General features: G+C 39.0%; 3 protein-coding genes and 1 pseudogene across 17 annotated transcripts in view; 2 read left to right on the forward strand and 2 right to left on the reverse strand.

Annotated features, from left to right (window-relative positions):
• Positions 1–6,129, reverse strand: part of LOC111325969 (vesicle-trafficking protein SEC22a-like) — a 9,121-nt gene extending 2,992 nt beyond the window's left edge. The window contains exons 1-4 of the mRNA XM_088740214.1: positions 5,810–6,129; positions 3,247–3,410; positions 2,086–2,256; positions 547–674 (exon numbers count right to left, since the gene is read on the reverse strand). Of these exons, the coding sequence (XP_088596340.1) occupies positions 547–674; positions 2,086–2,256; positions 3,247–3,410; positions 5,810–5,985 (639 nt within the window). The 5' untranslated portion in view covers positions 5,986–6,129. The remainder of the gene's footprint in view (positions 1–546; positions 675–2,085; positions 2,257–3,246; positions 3,411–5,809) is intronic.
• Positions 6,130–6,502: 373 nt separating this feature from the next.
• LOC148718478 (uncharacterized) lies at positions 6,503–9,605 on the forward strand (annotated as a pseudogene).
• Positions 9,606–9,720: 115 nt separating this feature from the next.
• Positions 9,721–21,050, reverse strand: LOC148718479 (uncharacterized). 15 transcript variants are annotated; one of them, XR_015993665.1, is made up of 6 exons: positions 20,531–20,723; positions 20,018–20,163; positions 19,361–19,413; positions 18,384–18,990; positions 16,040–18,167; positions 14,319–15,581 (listed from the first exon to the last, which is right to left on the reverse strand). XR_015993665.1 is itself a non-coding variant. In XM_088740216.1 (3 exons), exons 1-3 carry the CDS (start codon positions 20,905–20,907, stop codon positions 9,901–9,903), a joined length of 1,533 nt encoding a protein of 510 aa, XP_088596342.1. In that variant the 5' UTR covers positions 20,908–21,050; the 3' UTR covers positions 9,721–9,900. The 15 variants fall into 15 exon arrangements, 1 of the variants encoding a protein (XP_088596342.1); XR_015993668.1 differs by having other exon boundaries at positions 16,040–18,990; positions 20,018–20,128; XR_015993659.1 differs by having other exon boundaries at positions 16,040–18,990; positions 20,531–20,722.
• LOC148718480 (uncharacterized) lies at positions 13,844–20,034 on the forward strand. Its single transcript, XM_088741480.1, has 4 exons — positions 13,844–14,170; positions 15,112–15,290; positions 15,458–15,613; positions 16,115–20,034. Exons 1-4 carry the CDS (start codon positions 13,844–13,846, stop codon positions 19,050–19,052), a joined length of 3,600 nt encoding a protein of 1,199 aa, XP_088597606.1. The 3' UTR covers positions 19,053–20,034.
• Positions 21,051–22,100: the final 1,050 nt, after the last annotated feature.

Raw genomic sequence — 22,100 nt, forward strand, 5'->3', positions numbered from 1 at the left:
CTCTGTTGGAAATACAATGCTACCTTGAGGAAATTTTTATTCCCCCCTCCCCCCTGCCATGTTCCCTTATTGGAGGCTAAATAAAACCTTTTATTTTATTTCCTTCATTAATAGGACTCATCTATCACTGAGGTAGTTTTTCTAGCCCTGACACTGTCCCCTGAAAAGAGCTGCAATGTAGTGCAGTACAGTCTACCTACAAAAGGTGTGATGGAGTGAACTTTTCACAAATCCCAAATACCTACAGTGTAATTACATGTCTATCTAACCTAAGGTTGCTAACAACATCACACTATCTCAGAGATTTCATCAACTTTTTTTACCAATTGTGACTGACAATTGAGGAATAGCTAGCTCTGACCATGACTGGGGACGCACAAATCTCTCAAAGAAAACCTTTACAGAAGACACAGAAAGACACCTTGCAAGTTCTTGGAAGCAACACAAGGTGGACAGTGAGCAGATCTAATTGAAAGCTCTGTTATCCTGTTTGTGAGAGGTTATTATGATCACAGAGAAACAAAAAAATAAGCATCATTTACTCACTTCATCATCAAGTACTATAACATTTAAAAATGGCAAACATCTAAGAAAGTTCAGAAGTCCACAAATTCCTGCTAAAACACAGGCAGTGAGACTTTTCCATGTCAAGGGTTCAAGATGTCTTGCTGGGCCTGAAAGAAAATTCATGGACCGATGTTTTTAATCCATGTCATGTATGTCGACCTTGCATTAACAACAATATTTTTCTTTCTACTTTGTCTGATACAAGTTTTCACAACACAGACATGTCCGACTAGTAAAGCAGTTAGCAGATGTTCCATTAAAACTTAATACAATAGGTTAGTTTAGTAAAGCAAATGTGTACATGTTACTTTGAAGGTCTCGAGGATCTCCTCATCCTGGTGAGGAAAGGGTTCCCCCAATACTGGCATTCAGTTAATACTGGCATTCAGTTAATACTGGTATTTAGATTTTTCCCCCAATACTGGCATTCAGTTAATACTGGTATTTAGATTAATTACATAGGCTGCTTCATTTAAAACACCCTTTGCTAACTCGAAAAAAAAAAAAAGAATAAATATTGGATATATCAACAAAGTTGAAATGGTAAAATTGGCCACCGTAACAATTACAAAAGCTGACGTTTCGAGCGTTAGCCCTTCGTCGGAGCGAAGGGCTAACAGTCGAAACATCAGCTTTTGTAATCATTACAGTGGCCAATTTACCATTTCAACTTTGATATATCCAAATTATTTCGTTACCCCACCAATGCAGCCCCAAACAGTTTCTTTCGAACTATCAGCCTTTAGATAGATAAGATAGATAGATAATAATCTTTAGACAGGGTGCGTTCTCACAGAAGTGGTTTTCAGAACGGCCCTGTAAGCACCCACCCAACCCACCCCAGGGGAGGACATCCATCACACAGTATACTCGTGCGTGGGAAATTAACGTCTCCTACCCCAAACCCTGCAGGAGACGGGACCTCCATTTATTCGTCCCTATCCGAGAAGACTAGAATATCTAACCATTTCTTGATGTTACAGAGAGGAAGCATATTCTTCTCAGTTATTTTAAGACCTTGAGTGTTGGTCCGGCCGGGGCTCGAACCCTCGACCTCCCGCACAACAGTCCAGCGCTCTATCCATTGAGCTAACTGGGAGGCGGTTAGCTCAAATATTGGTGATGAATAAAAATGAATGCCAGTGGGCAGCTGGCCTTTGTCTTTGTTGTATTCTCTTCTTTTAGGGGGGAGGGGAGGGGGGTAGTGGGGAAAAGGTGTTTTAATTATACATATTTAACAAAAACTACACGGTCTTCACTCTTCAACTCCCAGAAGTGATCAACATGTAAATTCTCCCCTTTAATACCCATACATTATCCAGCAAACAGGTAATGAGAATACTCAAACTTATCAGGTAGAAGTTGTTACCCAGATCTCACACCAAATTTTCTTAACCAGTTTAACAGAAAATCTGTAGCAGCTACACAGGAGAGGGGAGAATTAATTAACAATCAGATCTTAGAGGTTTAAAGGGTTTAGTTGTTCTACTGTAAAAGTGCGCTTCAAATTGATTTTACCTCCTGTCTTGTAAGTTTTAACATCTGCATTATTTTCTGGTCCAAGCTCTGAGTGTGATATCTGGAATGGAGGATTGTTGTGCAAATTTTCACTCATCTCACTCAAATTAAGCCTTGATGTCAATGTTCTTGTGTTGTTGTATCTTTGCTTGGTTTTCTGAATGAAGGAATCTAAGTCGTGAAAATAATAAAAAAACGTTTTCTTTCAATTTTTCATCCATAGTATTATAATGTTACTGATAGGGCAAATCTCTTACAATTGATTATTACATGTACATGTACTACTTGGTATTTTCATGAAAGCATGTATCATTTTCTAAAAACATATTTTCATAGATTGAATAGCTGATCTCTAAACTAGTCTAATAATGGTGTTTTTCTCATTACCATGTTCCCACCAATCACATAGCTCCTTTTTCTGCCTTTAGAAGCACACACAACCCACAATTCCCCTATTCGCTCCGACGAAGGGCTGACGCTTGAAACGTCAGCTTTCATAATCGTAACAGTGGCCAATTTACCATTTCACCCTTGTTGATATATTCAAATTATTTCGTTATCCCCACCGACACAGCCCCAAATAGTTTCTTTAGAAACTATCAGCCTTTAGACTAACAATGGATAGTCACTCAGTCATTCACTTATTTAATAGTAATTTCTTAACCCAATATGCAATTCAGGTGACCTGAACATTCCTGTTCAGAACATAATTAAGTACTTGATCGATAAATGTCGCATCCTTCATTTCTTAACACTTTGACTCCTAAGAGTGACCAGCATGTAATTTCTCCTTACAATATCACCCCTGAATCACACATAAAGGTCAGGAGAATAAAGGAAGTGATCACCAACTAAAGGAGCTCTTGATTGTTTGACAAATTCTCCTTGTCAGCTTCTCAGGAAATGTATAAAGAACAGTATGGAGAATATGCACACTGATGTTAGGGTGTAAGGGCTTATCAACAACAGATTAAAATTATTAATTTAGGATTTTAATCATTCCAATTTCTGTACTTTTGGTCCTTCTCAAGTTTAATAATTACCTGATGCCTGGTGTTTTAAGGCATGCTCTATCTGAATACTTCTTAAACATTAACATATCATAATTATGTTATACACTGCAACTCACAAAATTCTCATCAATTAGCGAATATCGCTCACCAAATTCTATGAATGAATATGGTCTCTTTGCTCTTTGAACATCTTGACTTTGAAATGTCATCACAAACTCTCGCTGAAGCTCTTCAAGGAAACAGAAAACCAAAACAGCAGGATAGGTTCCTTCACAGACAGCCAAGAAACAAACCCCAACAGCCTTCACAAAGCTAAAATATAAAAAAATAAACAGCACTAAAAAAACTTTTCATTTACAAATTAATGGACCTATATTTTTTCCAGTGAGACTACTTCCTTGATCCTCACTTTACAATTTAAGCACTGTACTGAACCCTTTCAGCCCCAAGAATGACCAGCACCTAATTTCTCCTTACAATACCTCCCCTGAATCACAAATTGAAGTCATGAGAATCAAGGAAATGATCACCAACTAAAAAAGCTCTGGATTAATAAACAAATTCTCCTTGTCAGCAACTTAGGAAAAGTATAGAGAACAGTTTGGAGAATATGCATACTGATCTAATGAAAAGGGTTAATGTTGAACATCCCTCCACTCTTCACTGGTTTACCTGAAGCTGGGGACTGTATATAAATAGTAAGGTACATGCAACCTAATGTACAGATTACCTTAACCTAGCAAGCCCCCTAGCTAAAAGTTGGTTTCTGTACTAAATTTCCAGTTTTTTTTTTTTTTTTTTTCAAGGAATGCACCGATTGTATCTTTTTTGACACAACAGGAATCAATTTTATGAAAAATCACCCTTATACCCATGTGTTGCAACATTAAGATTTGATATTTGAAAATCAGTAGTTGCAAACATTTAAGGTAGAATGAAAAAAAAAAGCTGATTCCCCTTTTCAGATACTTTTAGGGAGTGTGTTCAAATACAATTGAAAAATTCTCTGTGTTCAGTTAATCTGCTTAAGTATTTTGACTCGCTAACAGTACCAAGTATGAGTATTGCTAATAATCATTATATAAAATGTCAGTCCACAAAAGGCACATGTAACCCTCCATCACATTTCCCTCCATCACATTTCCCTCCTGCCTATTTATAATTAACAATTATTTGCCTCAGGTTCGGTGAATATTGTTGAATAATCCCCTCGACTTCGTCTCAGGGATTATTCGACAATATTCATTGAACCTGAGGCGAATAATTATTTTAGTATGTAATTTCAGAGCTGAACAACAGAGAAATTTCTAAAATCATAACATTTTACTAACATTTATTAAGTAAGATTTTATTTGAACATTTGATATAACCGAGTGGAGCGGTTTATATAGTGTCATATAAGGAACCGCTCGACCAATCAGATTGCTGGAAACTCTTTGCTCAGCTCTGAAATTATACTAGTTAACAATTATTCGCCTCAGGTTCGGTGAATATTGTTGAATAATCAACAATAACAATTATTCGCCTCACCGAACCTGAGGGGAATAATTGTTAATTAGTATAATTTCAGAGCTGAACAACAGAGAAATTTCTAAAATCATAACATTTTACTAACATTTATTAACATTTTATTTGAACATTTTATATCACCGCGTGGAGCAGTTTATATAGCGTCATATAAGTAACCGCTCGACCAATCAGATTGCTGGAAACTCTTTGCTCAGCTCTGAAACTATACTAAATAATCCTAGATAGGAGGTAAATACACAAAGGAGCACTCTTAGAGTAAAGTATCCTCCTCAAGAACACAAAACCATGACCTACACAACTATGACCTCAATACTACTGCATATGGCTTGCACTCTTTATCTTACTATGGTAGCAAACTATGGAACTCCCTCCCTCACATGACCAGGTCACTGCCAACAATTGCAGCTTTTAAATTGGTTATTCATAATTTCAAATTTGACACCGACTGCTGTACATTCTGCAAAGGGTTGTAAATGTTTATCCTATTGTATCAAATACTGAATTGTATATATTGTGTCTTATGTATTTATCTTATTCTCCATTTCTATTTCATTTTATTTATTTATTTATTTATTTTCTCAGAGACATGGGCATTTTTTTTTTGCTACCGCTATTTTAAATTAGAGATGAAATAAAAGCTTGTTGTTGTTGTTGTTACAATTAGCCTGGGTTTGTTCCATTCGATTAAAACGGGAAAAACTACAGAATACAGGGCTTTTTATTTACATCTCATTGGGTAACAAAACATCTCTTTGTAGTCTGCCTCGTTCTTCAAAGCATGACTACAAGGTGGACCTCAGTTACCCTGTATTCTGCTTGTAGTTGCTCCATAAAAATGATAACGATTATGAATGTGACGGCCACTCAGTGTTCAACTTATATTTCTAAACAGCTAAAATTTAAAAAAACAAACACAAAAAAGAGAAACGTCTCCGTAATTCAACCAAAAAGCATCAGATAACCATGATACTGTTTTTTTACAAATTACTACCCTGATCATGGTCAACTGATTAACAGAACCATTGTGAACAGCAGATGATGTCTTAAAGCTACCGATTACCTTAAATTGTGTAATTCATTCGTTTCGATTAAGAATTCACAACTTTCCTCGTCTTATGCTGGGCGACATGCATGTTCTTTTCTTACAGTACTTACATGTATTCATCGTACTAGCAACTTACTATATCATATGTTTTCCACATTGCATGGCACATCTAGTAGGATACTTATTGGCTTTCCTCGCTAAACTTTTGCCGAGCTTCTTGCTTTCTTTAAGCTCAAAATGCATGTCGAGGTCGGTGGAAGCCGACAAAGGCATTCCATCTGAAACACGCGTAATCATCGCGAACAGAACCATTGTGAACAGCAGATGATGTCTTAAGGCTTCCGATTACCTTAAATTGTGTAATTCATTCGTTTCGATTAAGCTGAAAGCCTACAGATCGCCATTTCCCAAGGAGACAGAATTAATCTTTGTTTTGTCGGCCATATTGGATTTCAGCTTGTTCCCGCGGTGGTGTCAGTGGTTATGCAAATTGTTGGTAAATTCATTATGATACGCGCTTCCCAGTGAACCGAGGGAGTGAGATAGGGTGGGGGTGGTAAGTGGGGGGTGGTTAGTTGTTTTATTATATACTAAAACAGTGAGATAATATACACCACCAAAAATTGATTTTAATTCATACATTCCAGCAACGGTTCCAACATTTTACACGCGGAAGTGAACAAGTGAGGTTACGCAAAATTAATTTGCATTTGTAAACAAAACCTTTCTCACGTATGATGGACGATCCTCGCAGTAGATAGCGCTATTTGAGCAATTCTTGGTTTTCACGTGACGTCACAGCATATGCAAATTAGGCGTCCGCCATATTGGTGTCGCAAACGCTTATTAGCATATGTCAAAATGCAGTGTTTTGGTGCATGATTCTTTAAAAGTATGTCGCGTGATTTGGACAAAATTTCTGAAAACATCAAAAAGGAAGAAAAAAAGGAAGATATTTGCAATATACCTTTAAGCGACTATGTTAAAAGACTAGAGCCACATGTTAAACAAAGGTATTTAGAAAAAATATCACTCGTGGGGATCGATCCCGCTACATTGATCTACGCAAAGTTAGATCCACAATGTTTACCACCCATAGAAGCTACAGATCTCCTGTGTTATTTGGTTATCGATACGAGTTATTACACAAAGAAACAGTTCAAAGCTTTCAAAAGCTTGGAGGCCTACAATCAGATGGTGTCGGGTTTTATTTCCAGTGTTGAAGGCAAAGTCATAGGTGAAAAATTCGTGGTGATCGGAAAGGTGAGACATTCTCAACGAATGAATGAGCGACCATTTGCAGTTTGGATTATTACTAATAAGGAGGGAACCGTGTTATCAGCCCACTGCCTTGGTTGTAAAGCTGGACTAGCTGAGACTTGCTCACATATTGCAAGTCTTTTATTTCATATCGAAGCTTCAACGAGAATTAATGAAACGCTGGCATGTACGCAAGTAAAGTGCACGTGGTTGTTACCGACATATGTGAGTGAGGTCCTTATGCTAGGGTCAAAGATATCAACTTCAAGTCGGCGAAAAAGTTGAAAGATAACTTAGATGCCTGTATTGAGGGACTATCAGAAAACTCTCCACCTTCCTTATCAGCACCTTGCACTACAAAGAAAGCTAAGGTCTCGACAGAACGGGTTACATCTGGAGGAACTGAGCTTAAACATTTCCTTGCCAAAATAAATGAGTGCAAGTTCAAACCTGTTGCCTTAAGCTTGATTGAACCCTATTCTGAACAGTTTATCATGAAAAGTAGAAGTATCCCAACCATTTCTGACCTTTTTGATCCATGTAATTTTGACTTGTCATATCCAGAACTCCTAGAAAAGTGTGAAAATATTGATCTGACTATTTCAGAATCACAGGTAGAATTAATTGAGCAAGACACCAGGGAACAGGCTAAAGGAAATGCATTTTTCAGGCACAGAGCTGGGCGCATTGGTGCATCTCTGAGTTGGGCAGTAGCTCATACTAACCCTGCTATGCCATCGCAATCCTTAATTAAGTCCATCTCATATCCTGATCTGTTCAAAGTTACTACTAAAGCAATCAGTCATGGCCGTAAGAATGAGAGTGCTGCAGTGAATGCTTATACCAAGACTATGCTAGAGACTCACAGAGATCTGAAAGTTGAACAATGTGGTATGATAGTGGATAAACAGCACCCCTGGATAAATGCTACTCCAGATTTTTTGGTATCATGTTCATGCTGTGGGAATGGTTGTGGAGAAGTCAAATGCCCTTACAACATTGAAAACTGTGACCTTGAAAGTTATGTGGAAAAGAAGAATTCATGTCTTGAAAACGTCAATGGAAAGGTACAGCTCAAGAGAAATCACCAGTACTTTTTTCAAGTACAGCAACAGTTGTTTATCACAGACTCTCAGTATTGTGACTTTGTTGTGTGCTCTTTTGACAATAACAATCAAACAAGGTTTTTATTGGAGAGAATTTACAAGGACATTTCACACTGGGAATCAGTTCTTCCAAAACTCACCAAAGTGTGGAGATCTTGTATCCTACCTGAAATCTTAGGAAGATGGTACACCAGGAAGCATGAAATTGCTGCACCTGTACCAGCAGGTGATATAAAGCCTGTTTGCTACTGCAGAAAACCCAAACCAGAAGAAAGCACAGTGCCTTGTCAAAACCCCAAGTGCCCATTCATTGAGTTTCACCTCTCATGTTTAGGGATATCTGATCCCTTACCCAAAGTATGGTACTGTCCAAGCTGCCAGTTACTTCCAGAATGTAAGAAAGCCAAGAGAGTTACTAAGATCAAGCCTGATTATCAAAAGAACCCTGATTTCGATGAAGCAATGAAATTACAGTCCATTTGTGTTTGCAAAGCTAAACCTGTTGTAGGGGAAAAGCTGCTGAAATGTCATAGTCAATGTCAGAGTGGGAAATTTTTCCATCTGAAATGTCTAAACTACAAGAGGATGCCCAATAACAGCAAGCTATATTGGGTCTGCAAAAATTGCAAAGTGAAGAAAAAACCTGCAGACAAGTCTTCATTAACTATTCCTACCACATGTTCTTCTTATACCACCACTACTACATGTACTGTCAATAATCCATCAGCTTCAGTTGTGTCTGGAACTGAATATGAAAGTGACAAGGACATAGAAATACCCTGTGTGACTGAAAGCAGAACAGCTTCTGAATCTTTTGAAGATCTACATGAAAATGAGTCAAATAAATACTGTACTGGAGATGAATATGAAAGTGATGAGGACTTAGAAATAATCTGTGTGACTAAAGGTGTAGCTAACAGAATTGCATCTTTTGGAGATCTAGATGAGCATGACTAGGACATAATCTCAACTCCTGATGGCTGGTTGGATTGCAAAATAATACAGGCAGCACAAATATGCATCAAGAAAGTAAATCCTCTCATTGAGGGTTTTCAAAGACCAACTCTTGGAAGAGTAAGGAACTTTGACATTATGACCAGTGACTTTGTTCAAATCTTACATACGGGTAATTCACATTGGGTGTGCATTAGTTCTATTGGTTGCACATCAGGATGTGTTAATTTGTACGACAGTCTGTACAATGACATTATTGATGATGAAGTTGAGCAGCAAGTTAAAGATCTGCTACCAGATAACTTTGTTGGCACTGAAGTTGTACCAGTGCAGCAACAAATGAATGGCAGTGACTGTGGCGTTTTTGCTGTAGCATTTGCAACATGCCTTGTGTTTGAACTCAACCCTTCAGATTTTATGTTTGACATCCCAAGAATGAGACCACATTTACTTCAATGTTTGAGAGCTGGTGAAATCAAAGTTTTTCCACATTTTTGAATACATTTAACACTAAAAATGTTGTTTTGTTGTTTCATGCTAATCTCAAGAGTAGCAGTCATTAAAAAAAAAAATCCAAGAAGAATAATGAACTCAAGCTATTTTAAGCAGCTGTGCTCAATAAACAGTCCTTACTGCCCCCTGAAAACATAATTTATAGTTTAATTCATATAATTTTTGTAAATATATATACACAGCACAAATAAAATGTTGTCATTGTTGTCGATCCTTCTTGTAATGGAAGTATATTTTCTTAAATTATTAATGTTACACAGTGCTCATTCCCAGTCACTTGCTCTCTTTTCATGGGGTTATAATATTTCTTAAATTATACACAGATTCTCCACCCAATCATATCATTTCATTAGCTACAATATATGACTATAATAGTACTGTATGAAGTATGGAGCTAATCAAATGGTACAATGGGTGGACACAGGTTTACAAGGGCTGAACATACTTTAATAATTCTGTCAATAATTGGTACTTCATCCTGTCCATTGTCATTGTTCAAGAAATCAGTGGGAAGTGTGCTTTGAAGAATAGTATACTTGCGACGCAGCAAACCAATCACCCTCTCAACATGTATCCGTACACTTGCTAGAGCTCTTGTTTTTTCCACATCAATAGGATCCAGCTGTTCCCTCCCTTTCGTGTAGGCTGGTATCACAAGTCTTGCCTGTTTGAGAGCAACACTTTCTGTGATTGTGAAACCCCGGTCTGCCATAACCATGTCACCTGGCAAAAGTTTTTCAAGAATGCCACAGTTTTCTGTCAAGAACTTATCAGAGGTACGTCCTCCCCATGCCTCTGACACAAAGGAAATAGCTCCTTGGGGAGAAATACCAATCAGTACTTTGATAGTATTGTGATGCTTGTAGGATGAAAATGTCTGAGCTCGAGCTAACAAGTTTGTAGGCTTATCCATAAAAATCTCAAAACAGTCAATAACAACAGTGACTTTGGTTCCAAAGGCTTGTTGGAAACAAAGAGGCATTGTCTTCCATAGCTGGTGTCTTTCAGGCCAGTAAATTAGTGGGGACAAATGCTGATCCATCACTGGTAACCATGATGAAAATATTCTTGATATTGTTGTCACAGATACTTGAAAACGATAGGCTAAGTCTTGATAAGGCATATTCAGTCTCAGTTTCATCAACACGATAATCATTTCCTGGAAAAGGCTAAGTTTTTGGGTTCTTCGTTTGATGTGGGGTGACACAAAGTCAAGGACGGTCATTAAGATATCCATTGAAGGCAGTCCAGAATAAAAGCGAACTTTTTCATCAGAATCAAAAAAATCTCGATCAATTGGCTTATAGGATTCTTTGAAAAGGTATTCAAACTCTTCGGTTTGAGTCATAACTTCAGATACATCAACTTGGGTTTGAGTTGAACTGTCAACGAGAGTTGAGCAAGTGTGGTCTTGAAATGCGCAATCGTGATCAAAAATATCCTCAGAAGAATCAATTTCCTTGGATGATCCTTCTTTAGGATCACTGAAATCCACATCACGGACGGGAAGGCCACTGACATCGATTTTCTTTCGTTTCTCAGCTGCCTCGCGTTCTTGACGCTCGAGTGATCTTTTGCGGCGTTCCTTCGCTCGTTTAGCTCTTGCCTCTTTAATGTCGTGGTTTTCCTGTTGATATTTTGTCTTCCCGAGATTCAAAGTAGGAACCCAGTCGACGTTGTACTTATCCCAGGGTTTTGCAGATTGTCCTGACACGAAATGTCGTCCACAGACTCTTTCATTACTGAGGACATCCTTCGAAGTGATGTCGTCGCGGCTAATGGCGGTGTCACAGTGATATGTGTACCCCCGTGATATGTGTACCCCCGCACACATATCACTAGTGATATGTGTACCCCCTCCAAGATGGCGGCCAGTGATATGTGTATCCCCCACCCCCCTCCCCTCCAAAAAATAAATAATTACGGCTAACTTGTGTTAATGGACGCAAATCGTTCACTGAACCATCTTCCACAATCAGAACTGTAAAGGCACGACTCGCAAGTCCGACAGTTCTTATGGACCAGTAGCAAACATCAAACAATCTATTGGAAATATAAAGGAATCGAAATTGTCATGTAAACAAAAATATATCTTGGGGATACACATATCACTGGTGACTGCAATCGTATCGGCTTTGTCGCCTGTCTAGCACTGAAATTACTTGCTACTAGCTCCTTTACTGGCTAGTACGCAAGTGCATGAAATATTTCACCAACTGACAGCAAGTTTTATTGATTCCCAATCATATGTGTCACTGACAAATTTAAAAAGTACACAGACGACATCGCACTAGCCAGGGGATACGTATATCACTGAGATCTCTCGTTCAGTGATATGTGTATCCTCAACATATCTCGGGGTTACGCATATCACGGACATCGTAGTAAGTGATATGTGTATCCCTTGGTAAAGCGAGCGCTGTTGTCTTTCTAGCAAATTACTAGCTGAGCTTATATATGGCTAGTAAGTGTATTATTGATTCCAAATTGACAGACGATAGCGAGTTAGTCAGGGGATACACATATCACTGCGATCGCCGTTCAGTGATATGTGTATCCCCAATACATCTTGGGGATACAATGTGGATACGCATATCGCGGCAATCGCAGTCAATATGTGTATCCCTTGGTAAAGCAAGCGCTTTTGTCTGTCCAGCAAATTACTAGCTAAGCTTATATATGGCTAGTAAGTGTGTTATTGATTCCAAATTGACAGACGATAGCGAGTTAGTCAGGGGATACACATATCACTGTGATCGCCGTTCAGTGATATGTGTATCCCCAATACATCTTGGGGATACAATGTGGATACGCATATCGCGGCAATCGCAGTCAATATGTGTATCCCTTGGTAAAGCAAGCGCTTTTGTCTGTCCAGCAAATTACTAGCTAAGCTTATATATGGCTAGTAAGTGTATTATTGATTCCAAATTGACAGACGACAGCGAGTTAGTCAGAGGATACACATATCACTGCGATCGCCGTTCAGTGATATGTGTATCCCCAATACATCTTGGGGATACAATGTGGATACGCATATCGCGGCAATCGCAGTCAACATGTGTATCCCTTGGTAAAGGAAGCGCTTTTGTCTGTCCAGCAAATTACTAGCTAAGCTTATATATGGCTAGTAAGTGTGTTATTGATTCCAAATTGACAGACGATAGCGAGTTAGTCAGGGGATACACATATCACTGTGATCGCCGTTCAGTGATATGTGTATCCCCAATACATCTTGGGGATACAATGTGGATACGCATATCGCGGCAATCGCAGTCAATATGTGTATCCCTTGGTAAAGCAAGCGCTTTTGTCTGTCCAGCAAATTACTAGCTAAGCTTATATATGGCTAGTAAGTGTATTATTGATTCCAAATTGACAGACGATAGCGAGTTAGTCAGGGGATACACATATCACTGCTATCGCCGTTCAGTGATATGTGTATCCCCAATACATCTTGGGGATACAATGTGGATACGCATATCGCGGCAATCGCAGTCAATATGTGTATCCCTTGGTAAAGCAAGCGCTTTTGTCTGTCCAGCAAATTACTAGCTAAGCTTATATATTGATTCCAAATTGACAGACAACAGCGAGTTACTCGGGGGATAGACATATCACTGCGATCGCCGTTCAGTGATATGTGTATCCCCATTATATCTTGTGGATACACTTTGGATACACATATCACGGCAATCGTAGTCAGTATGTGTATCCCCTTACTAAAGCAAGCGCTTTTATCTGTCCAGCAAAATACTAGCTAAGTATGGCTTGTAGTGTATTATTGAGTCAAAATTAATAGAAGTGTGATCTAACATCACTGCGATCGCTTTCTGTGATACGTGTATCCCCTGATGTTTATTGATATTTATCACTGGACGGTGATTGTAGTGATATGTGTATCCTGGCCTCTCTAGCCCAGTGCAATTTCTAATCAATAAAATATTTCAAAATCGCACTCATAGGCACAGTGGGAAGCAAACGTTTGTGATATGTTGGGATACACATATCAGTGAACGTTGATCGCAGTAAAATTGGTATCCCTGGCCTGTAAGCGCTTTTGTTTGGCTAGACACTTCACCAAAAACAATTTCTAATCAATATATCAATTCCGCACCCATGGGCGCATATTTATAGAACCAGGAACCCTTTCTTAAATACAACAAATTATTCCATTAGGCGTAGATGCTACGTTGATTTAACTGTTCTCACGCAACGCTTCTACCCACCGGAAATTCCTCTATTAAACAATGCCCAAATTAGGAAGTTGGACCTTGTATACTTCTATTTAAGACCTTTCTTTCGCGGGAAATTCGCATCTTACGAGAATTATTAAGATGGATGCCACAAAATATTCAAATCTGGTTCATTATTTGAGAGATAAAGAGTATCCAGAGGGCGCAAGCAAGCGTGAAAAAGGAGTGTTACGGAGACTTTCGAAACAGTTCACGTTTGATGTACAATCAGGCTCGCTTTTCTACGTCGACCGTGGTAACGATGGATTAACCTTTAACCGCATGGTCATTCAAGAGGAGGAAAAGGCAAGGGTTTTCGATGAGTGTCACTCTTCACCTTTTGCGGGCCACGCCGGGCGGGACAACACCATTCAAAAAATTAAGGAGCGCTACTACTGGCCCTCTTACTACAAGGATACTGTTGAATTGGTGAGTTTAATAAAATGTATACACGTAGAGGCATTGGTGTTGCGTAACATTTGATACCATCACGGTCTATCACAATTCATGCATCTTAACACTTGCGTTTCAGTGGCAATTACTATTTTGGATTTTTTAAAGCTGGCACTTACTCAAATCAGTCTGTCAAGTTTATTGGTCTTACTATGTAGATATTTGCAATGTAAAGTTGATAAGAATAAATAAAAATAATAAGATCGGCGAACGGGAGAAGTAACCCATGCAAAGTGCAACCCTGAAATGTAATTATAAATCTAAAAGGAACTATAAAATTTAAATAAAAATAATAAGATCGACGAACGGGAGAAGTAACCCATGCAAAGTGCAACCCTGAAATGTAATCAAACATCTAAAAGGAACTATAAAATTTAATGTATCGCGATAGATCAACTCAATAACTAATTAGATCAATAAAATTAAGAACGATGGCACCTCAGAGGTAGCATTTGCAGGGCATGTCAATATAATAAGTGGTGACCAGCAAAGTTAAATCAGAGTTCTACTAAGTATAGTTAAATAAGTGACTAGTAAAAAAATTTTAAACGAACTTAAAACGAGACAACTTGTCATAAGAAGCTAGATTGCAGATAAAATTCCAAGGTTTTACATTTCTATTTAAAAAAAGAGGCCTGAAAAGTCGCGGTTTTGCAAAAAGCGGGCTCAAGTAAAGAGCATGATTCTTTCAGCGAGATCAGCCATGTGAAATAATCAGTCAAATTTGTGAATTCGGTAGTTCCCAGTACTTGTGAGACACAGCCATATAATAAAAGGCATTTAACAACAATAATGGTAAAATATTTATAAAACAATGACTTTTCTTTACTTCCAATAGATGTTGTAATAAAAGAATCTGAGGCTTCTCTATGTTCTCTCAATGCTTCTCTAAGTGTGGCCTTCTCTTACACAAACAGATTCGAAATTGTGACCGGTGTCAACGTAATACCAGTGAAAGCAAAAGTTACGACGTGCTGCATCCCGTGAAGGTGGTTTCTAAAGTTTGGTACCTAGTCGGTATTGATTTAATAGATGCCGGCAAGGTTTCTGCCCAAGGAAATCGCTATCTTCTGACAATGACGGATTACTTTAGCAAGTATGTAGAGGCAATTCCTCTGCCAGACAAGAGTGCCGTAAGCGTAGCAAAGGGCCTTTACAAAGCATATTGTCGCCATGGAGCCCCAGCTCACATCATTTCAGACCAGGGTAGAGAATTCGTTAACCAGGTAGGTCAGCGTTTTATACAACGGAAACCTTTGACAGACATCTGTGTAGCGGCTTGCATGACGTTGCTGCATTGTCTCTGTTGCAGGTGTGCGAGCGCTTCATGACAACATTTGGTGTCCACCAGAGGATCGCGTCAGCATATCATCCGGAGTCTAATGGCCTAGATGAGAGATCAAACCAGTCAATAAAGAAGTGAGCGTTGCAATCATTTTCTGTCTAAAAACAACTCTTAACTCCTATCAGTGACATGAAAGAGGGCATGACATGCTACCTAAAATATCATTCAGCTAAGCTAGTGCTTTCAAAGTTTATTTCCATTCGGTAATGTGCTTGGGATTCCAGTGTTAAAACTACGGACTGAAGCGAATGCAAAGATGTTAAATATTACATATTATCTGAATTACAAGAGCAGGTAATACATCATCTAATGTTCTTACCTACCTAATGTTCTTATTCCAGTTCGTGTAAAATGGTTGGTGCCAATCATTTTCCACGAACTGGAATAAGAACATTCTACCGACAACAATCATTCACTTGACTCTGATGATGACTTCTGCACAGGTTGTCGAAACGTCAGTCACTGCCACCGACAACAGTCCTTCTCAGGACCACACTCACCCGGACGATTAGCCTCCACTTTCACATGTTACCCCTGGGTTCAAGCCATTTACTGCACTTGTCACTTTTGTTTAGTACCCTTAGGAAGATTGCGGATGACCACGATCGGGATTGGGACGAGTACACGGATGGTGCTCTTTTTGCAATTAACACCAACAGATCAAACACCGCCAAGTTCAGCCCATTCTATTTAATGTATGGTAGGCATCCACGTTTGCCTCTTGAAGTCCAAAAGTATGTAAAGCACGTCGATAACGACCCCAGCGAAATTGAAAAACTGGCAAGGGAATTAAACTCAGAGGATGTCCTCCAGGAGCATGTGCAACAAATGACAGCCACAAGAGATGCACTTTTCCCAAGAGTGCAGGGAAACATAGAAGCTGCACAAGAAAAGCAAAAGAAGCAGTTCTTAAAAAGAAAAGGAGGCTTCGACTGCACACTGAAGAAGGGTGATGCTGTTCTACGCCGCAATATGCTCCAAAAGACAAAAAAGGGGCACAAAATGGAAGACCAGTGGACTGGCCCATACACCATAGAAGAGGTTGACTTACAAAAGGGAACCTGCAGGTTACGTGGAAAAAGTGGCGAGAAACTAAGAAGGATAGTGAACATGAAAGACCTCAAAGCGTACAGGGTTCAATCCACAGCTCAGCAGACAGCACAACCACCATTGCAGCATCCTCACTGTTCTTCTCAGCATTCAGCGACAGCACCCCAACATCAACAACAGGTGCCATCGCAGCAGCCAGTACCATCTATGCAGCCTGCAACACCATTGCAGCAGCCAAAACAATCCCAGCAGCTATCGCCAACCAAAACGGCCACAATACAGCAGTTAATGTCATCCCAACAAGCACCATCCAAGCAGCCTACACCACACCAACAGCCAGCACCACACCACCGGCCAACACCAATGCCACGGACAAAGGTACCCCAACCAAAAGTACCACCCAATCAGCCAACACCAATGCCACGGACAAAGGTTCCCCAACCAAAAGTACCACCCAATCAGCCAACACCAATGCCGCGATCAAAGTGCCCCAAACTTCAAGCACCTTCCAAGCAGCCAAAAGAACATCACCAGCCAGCACCTTCCAGCCAGCCAACACAACCAAATCAACCTACACCTTCCAGCCAGCCAACATCACCTAATCAGCTAGCACCTTCCAGCCAGCCAACATCACCTAATCAGCTAGCACCTTCCAGCCAGCGAACATCACCTAATCAGCTAGCACCTTCCAAACAGCAAACATCACCTCATCAGCCAGCACCTTTAAACCAGCAAAAATCACCTAATCAGCTAGTACCTTCCAAACGGCAAACATCACCTCATCAGCCAGCACCTTTAAACCAGCAAAAATCACTTAATCAGCTAGCACCTTCCAAACAGAAAACATCACCTCATCAGCCAGCACCTTTAAAACTGCAAAAATCACCTAATCAGCTAGCACCTTCCAGCCAGCCAACATCACTTAATCAGCCAGCACCTTCCAAACAGCAAACATCACTTAATCAGCTAGCACCTTCCAAACAGCAAACATCACTTGATCAGCTAGCACCTTCCAAACAGCAAACATCACTTAATCAGCCAGCACCTTCCAAACAACAAACATCATTTAATCAGCAAGCACCTTCCAAACAGCAAACATCACTTAATCAGCAAGCACCTTCCAGGCAGCCAAAACCACCTAATCTGCCAGGGGCTCAGCAGCCGGCAAAATACCAGCCCTTTGAACCAAACAAAAAAATACAGAACATTTCAAAGAGGGACATTGCTTCCTGCTTTGACAAAGTAATCAAAGATCACCTTTCAGAAGTACTCAGTGGCACCAAGGAAAGCTGGCGACATGAAATTTTCCATGGAAGAATATTATCAGACAAAGATAAAGAGACGATCGAAAGGGTAGATCTCAAGTTCAATGTGCCATTTGGGGACTTTGAGGAAAATCAAACATATCACATGGTAACTCTAATAGCAAAGCACTTCCCAAAGGTCAGTCAAAAGTACTTAATGGAGGTACTTTTACCAGAGGCTCTAATTACCCTATGTTGTCAGCAATTACAAATTACACACAACCAGGCTGAGGATCTCCTAGAAAGTGGTGGAAAGCATGAGGCAGATGCATTCCTGCAAAAAATACAACACAGAAGTAAAGGAAAGTTCTTGAAAAAGAAAAAGGCCCCGAAAAGAAAAATGCAAGGAGCCGAAGAAGCTGAAGACGAAGTTAAGTTTTTGAAACAGGCTAGGATGGACGAAGCATCTATTGCTAAAATGCAAAGGCCTACATTTAAACTGAATCAAGAAGATGTAGACATAATTGGCAAAAATGCAATGCTTACAGACCATCAAATACAAATGGCCCAAGAACTGTTGCATCGCCAATTTCCTTATATCGAGGGGCTGCTGTCTCCAACAATTGGGAAGGCAGAACAGTTTCCAGTGATGCGGAACAGCTTCATTCAAGTGCTACACACTGGTGGTAATCACTGGGTTTGTGTCAGTAATATTGGATGCAGCCACAACAACCAAGTGAAACTCTATGACAGTCTTTATAGTGGAATTGCACCATTCACCAGAGAGCAGATTGGTGCCCTTCTTTTCAACCAAGACAGCAATGTCATTGAAATTTGTGTCCCTCCTGTTGACCAGCAAACAAATGGGACAGACTGTGGAGTTTTTGTGATTGCGTTTGCCACAGCACTCTGCCATAATATGGACCCCACATCACTTAAGTTCAACAGGCGGGCAATAAGGGCACATCTCTTAGATTCCCTTAAAAATGGATACATTGGCATATTCCCCTTTGAGGAAAAATCAAGCGTTGGTTATGAAGAGACTGTTGCCATGCCAGTGTACTGTGACTGCCGCCTCCCATACAATCCAACCAAAGACCAGATGGCAGAATGCACCAATTGCAAGAAGTGGTTCCATCAAGCTTGCCAAAAAATTCCTGACAAAGTTTTCAAGTATAAAAGGTTTCAATGGAAGTGCAATAACTGCCAAATTGCTTAGATACAGACATCTAGTTTTTAAGGCAAATGGTTATTGAAAAGATTAGGGACTGTCAATTTTTATGTGGTGGGGTGGTAGATAGTCACTATAATATGTGATGACTTCCCCTTTTCATCAAAATTTTTCCCTGCCCCCACCCCTTGTTACCATAATTGTGTGACACTTAAGAGTAGTTATTTGGGTTAAACCCCTTCCTCTCCAAACTGACCATTTTTATTTGGTTGGCTCCACTTTCAAACCAACTGTTCTGGCATGACCCCCCTGAAAACTATTAAACCCCCTACCTCTTAAAACTGAAAAAGTCTCACCACTCAACAAAATGTCAGGCCAAAACACTTCAATGTCAACTCGGGCTAAAATACTAGTACAAGAAAAAGGAAAAGTAAATGATTTTGGCAATGGTAATTCAATGAAGCCATTGTGCTAATTGTCAACTACATAAAATACAAGAGGTTTACAGATGAAATCAATACCATGGAATAAATCATTAAAAAGTATCACAATTTGAAAAAGAAAAAAAATCACCATTTGTTAGTCATTGTTAACAAGCCTATCCATAAATGCCTTTTTCCAGAGGGTACTTCCCTTCTTGGAGTTTGTTGATATTTTTTTGCATTGTCTGATAGGTTTCACTTCTGTAACAAACCCAGTTTTAGAGTTTGCCCATTGATTTACAGGTGGCTTGTTCACAAATTAATCAGCATTATTAGGCTTTGAAACAATGTTAAGTTTTTTTGTAGTTTTACTGCTATTTTACAAGAATATGTGACATTTATAAAGTAGAACAAAAGTTTGCTCTGAAATATTTATTTTGGATAGTACATATACATTTGAGGAACACTGAAACATTGCAAGTAGATATCGCTTACCATGCAGTGGATATCACTTTACTAGTAGATTAATATTATCAGTTAACAATCATTTTCATAATCTATGCAGCCATGTTGACTTATCAATAAAATTACCTGATCTTTCGCATGTAGTTCAAATTAGTTGGCCTGTTGTTTTTATGAGCACTTATTAGACACAACAAAAACAGTGCAGAAAAATATCCAGGCTGTCCATACTGGCAAATACTGGAAAAGCAAGACTTCGGTTACCATGATAAGGACTTGGTTGTCCAGGGCCGTACAGATTTCAAAACAAAAACAAACAAAAAAAAAAACAATATCAACAACATAGAAGCCCCGTTTAAAAATGAATTCAAATGGTTTTGATGTATAGTGAGTGATTGATGTGAACTACGGAACGTGAACACGAAATAGTTTCCAAACGCGGTAAAGTTCTAGACCTTTAATCCACCAAAACAACTTATTGCGCAAACACACTTTTAAGTTGTCGCAAACGACAGGACAAACGCTAGTTTCGAGCAGTGGCTCGAGCGAACTAATCGTTGGTACTTAAATTAAATGCTGGTGAAACGACTGAAATCCATGTAACTATTTTAAAGGTTTTGGAAATATAAAAACACCTCTTACCTTGTTATTCAGTTGCATTGTGATCTTCTTCCGTTTATATTTTGGATCGGAAACTTTAAAATATAAAACCACAAAATTTGTTCCTCGTAGCCACCATGTTTTCTTTGAAGCTCTAAGAGGCCCGGGTGCAAAGCTTCAGTGTTTTGTGTATCCCTACCAGGGGTACACATATCACTAGTGATATGTGTGCGGGGATACACATATCACGGGGGTACACATATCACTGTGACAGCGGCGATCCATCTTTCTCTTCGTTCTCTGCTTAGCTCTTCTGCTTTTTCTCCTTGGTTAGTGACTACAACTGGAATGCTATAAAACCCTATACCTTTCGTCTTTCCACTATTATGAAAACAATCAACCATAATACAATGAACCATGATGAAGAATATTTCTAAAGCTTTGATAACACGCGAAATGTTTGAATAATACGACACCAATATGGCGGCGTAGCAACCGTTGTCAAGGTATAGGTCACGTGGGTGAAAACCAAGAATAGCGAAATTCAGACCTGAAAAAAATCAGGCCTTTCACGGGTTCATTACGAATCAACTTAACGGCCTGCTCTCAGTTGGCTTGTTAGCTCAATTGGTTAGAGCGCTGCACTAGTATCGCAGAGGTCAGTGGTTCGAGTCCCGTACAGGCCTGATTTTTTTCAGGTCTGAATTTCGCTATTGCTCAAATAGCGCTATCTACTGCGAGGATCGTCCATCATACGTATCAAATACCGCAGTTCAAAATATATGATTTTCATATATTTATTCTATCTCAAAACCTTTCTCATTCGCAAATTTAGTTGCTTTCTTTGTGTTTTCAGGGACTGCTTCGTTGTTAATTTGAGTGATTTCTTGGCTTGTCACGGATGCAAACCGGGACGCCATTTTTTCCCGAGTTGCTCGGAGGTAAATAGCAAAGGATATTCGGAGTTTGACTAGCCAATCAGAGCGCACCCTCAACGCTATCCACTGTTTTAGTATATATATACCAATTAACAATTATTCCACAAGCGCGCGTTGGATATGAGATGATAGATAGCCAACGAGGCGCGTAGCGCCTCGTTGGCTATAATTATCTCATATCCAACAAGCGCGAACGTTAAATTAAATTATTAATTATTTAGTTGAACTTTAAGATTTTATCTATATCAGTTTTTTTAAATTCCTTAGAACATCACTGATTGACTTCAATCTCAGAAACGATAGACAGTCATACTTTCTCACAATTTCGCCTCTGCAATCGATTTTTTTTATATATTTTTATTCAGCAAGGCATTTTATACGTACAATTAGTTTACATTTAGATTTTTATATAATTTCATTTTTCTGTAAATTACTTTTCTTATAACCAGTTGTAATAGTATAGGTTACGTCTTTGATTTCATAGTGATAGTAAATAGGTTCTTATTTTGTATTTATTGTTATGTTTGTAACGTGCATTTGATCATATTTTTAATAGAAAATGCGCAATATAAATATTAAATATTATTACTATTTTTTATTATTGCAGTATACACTTTTTATTATTATTATTATTATTATTATTATTAATGAATGAATGAATTCCTTATTTATAT

Source organism: Stylophora pistillata, chromosome 12, assembly GCF_964205215.1.
Source record: "Stylophora pistillata chromosome 12, jaStyPist1.2, whole genome shotgun sequence".
In the NCBI taxonomy this organism is placed as follows: Eukaryota; Metazoa; Cnidaria; class Anthozoa; order Scleractinia; family Pocilloporidae; genus Stylophora; species Stylophora pistillata.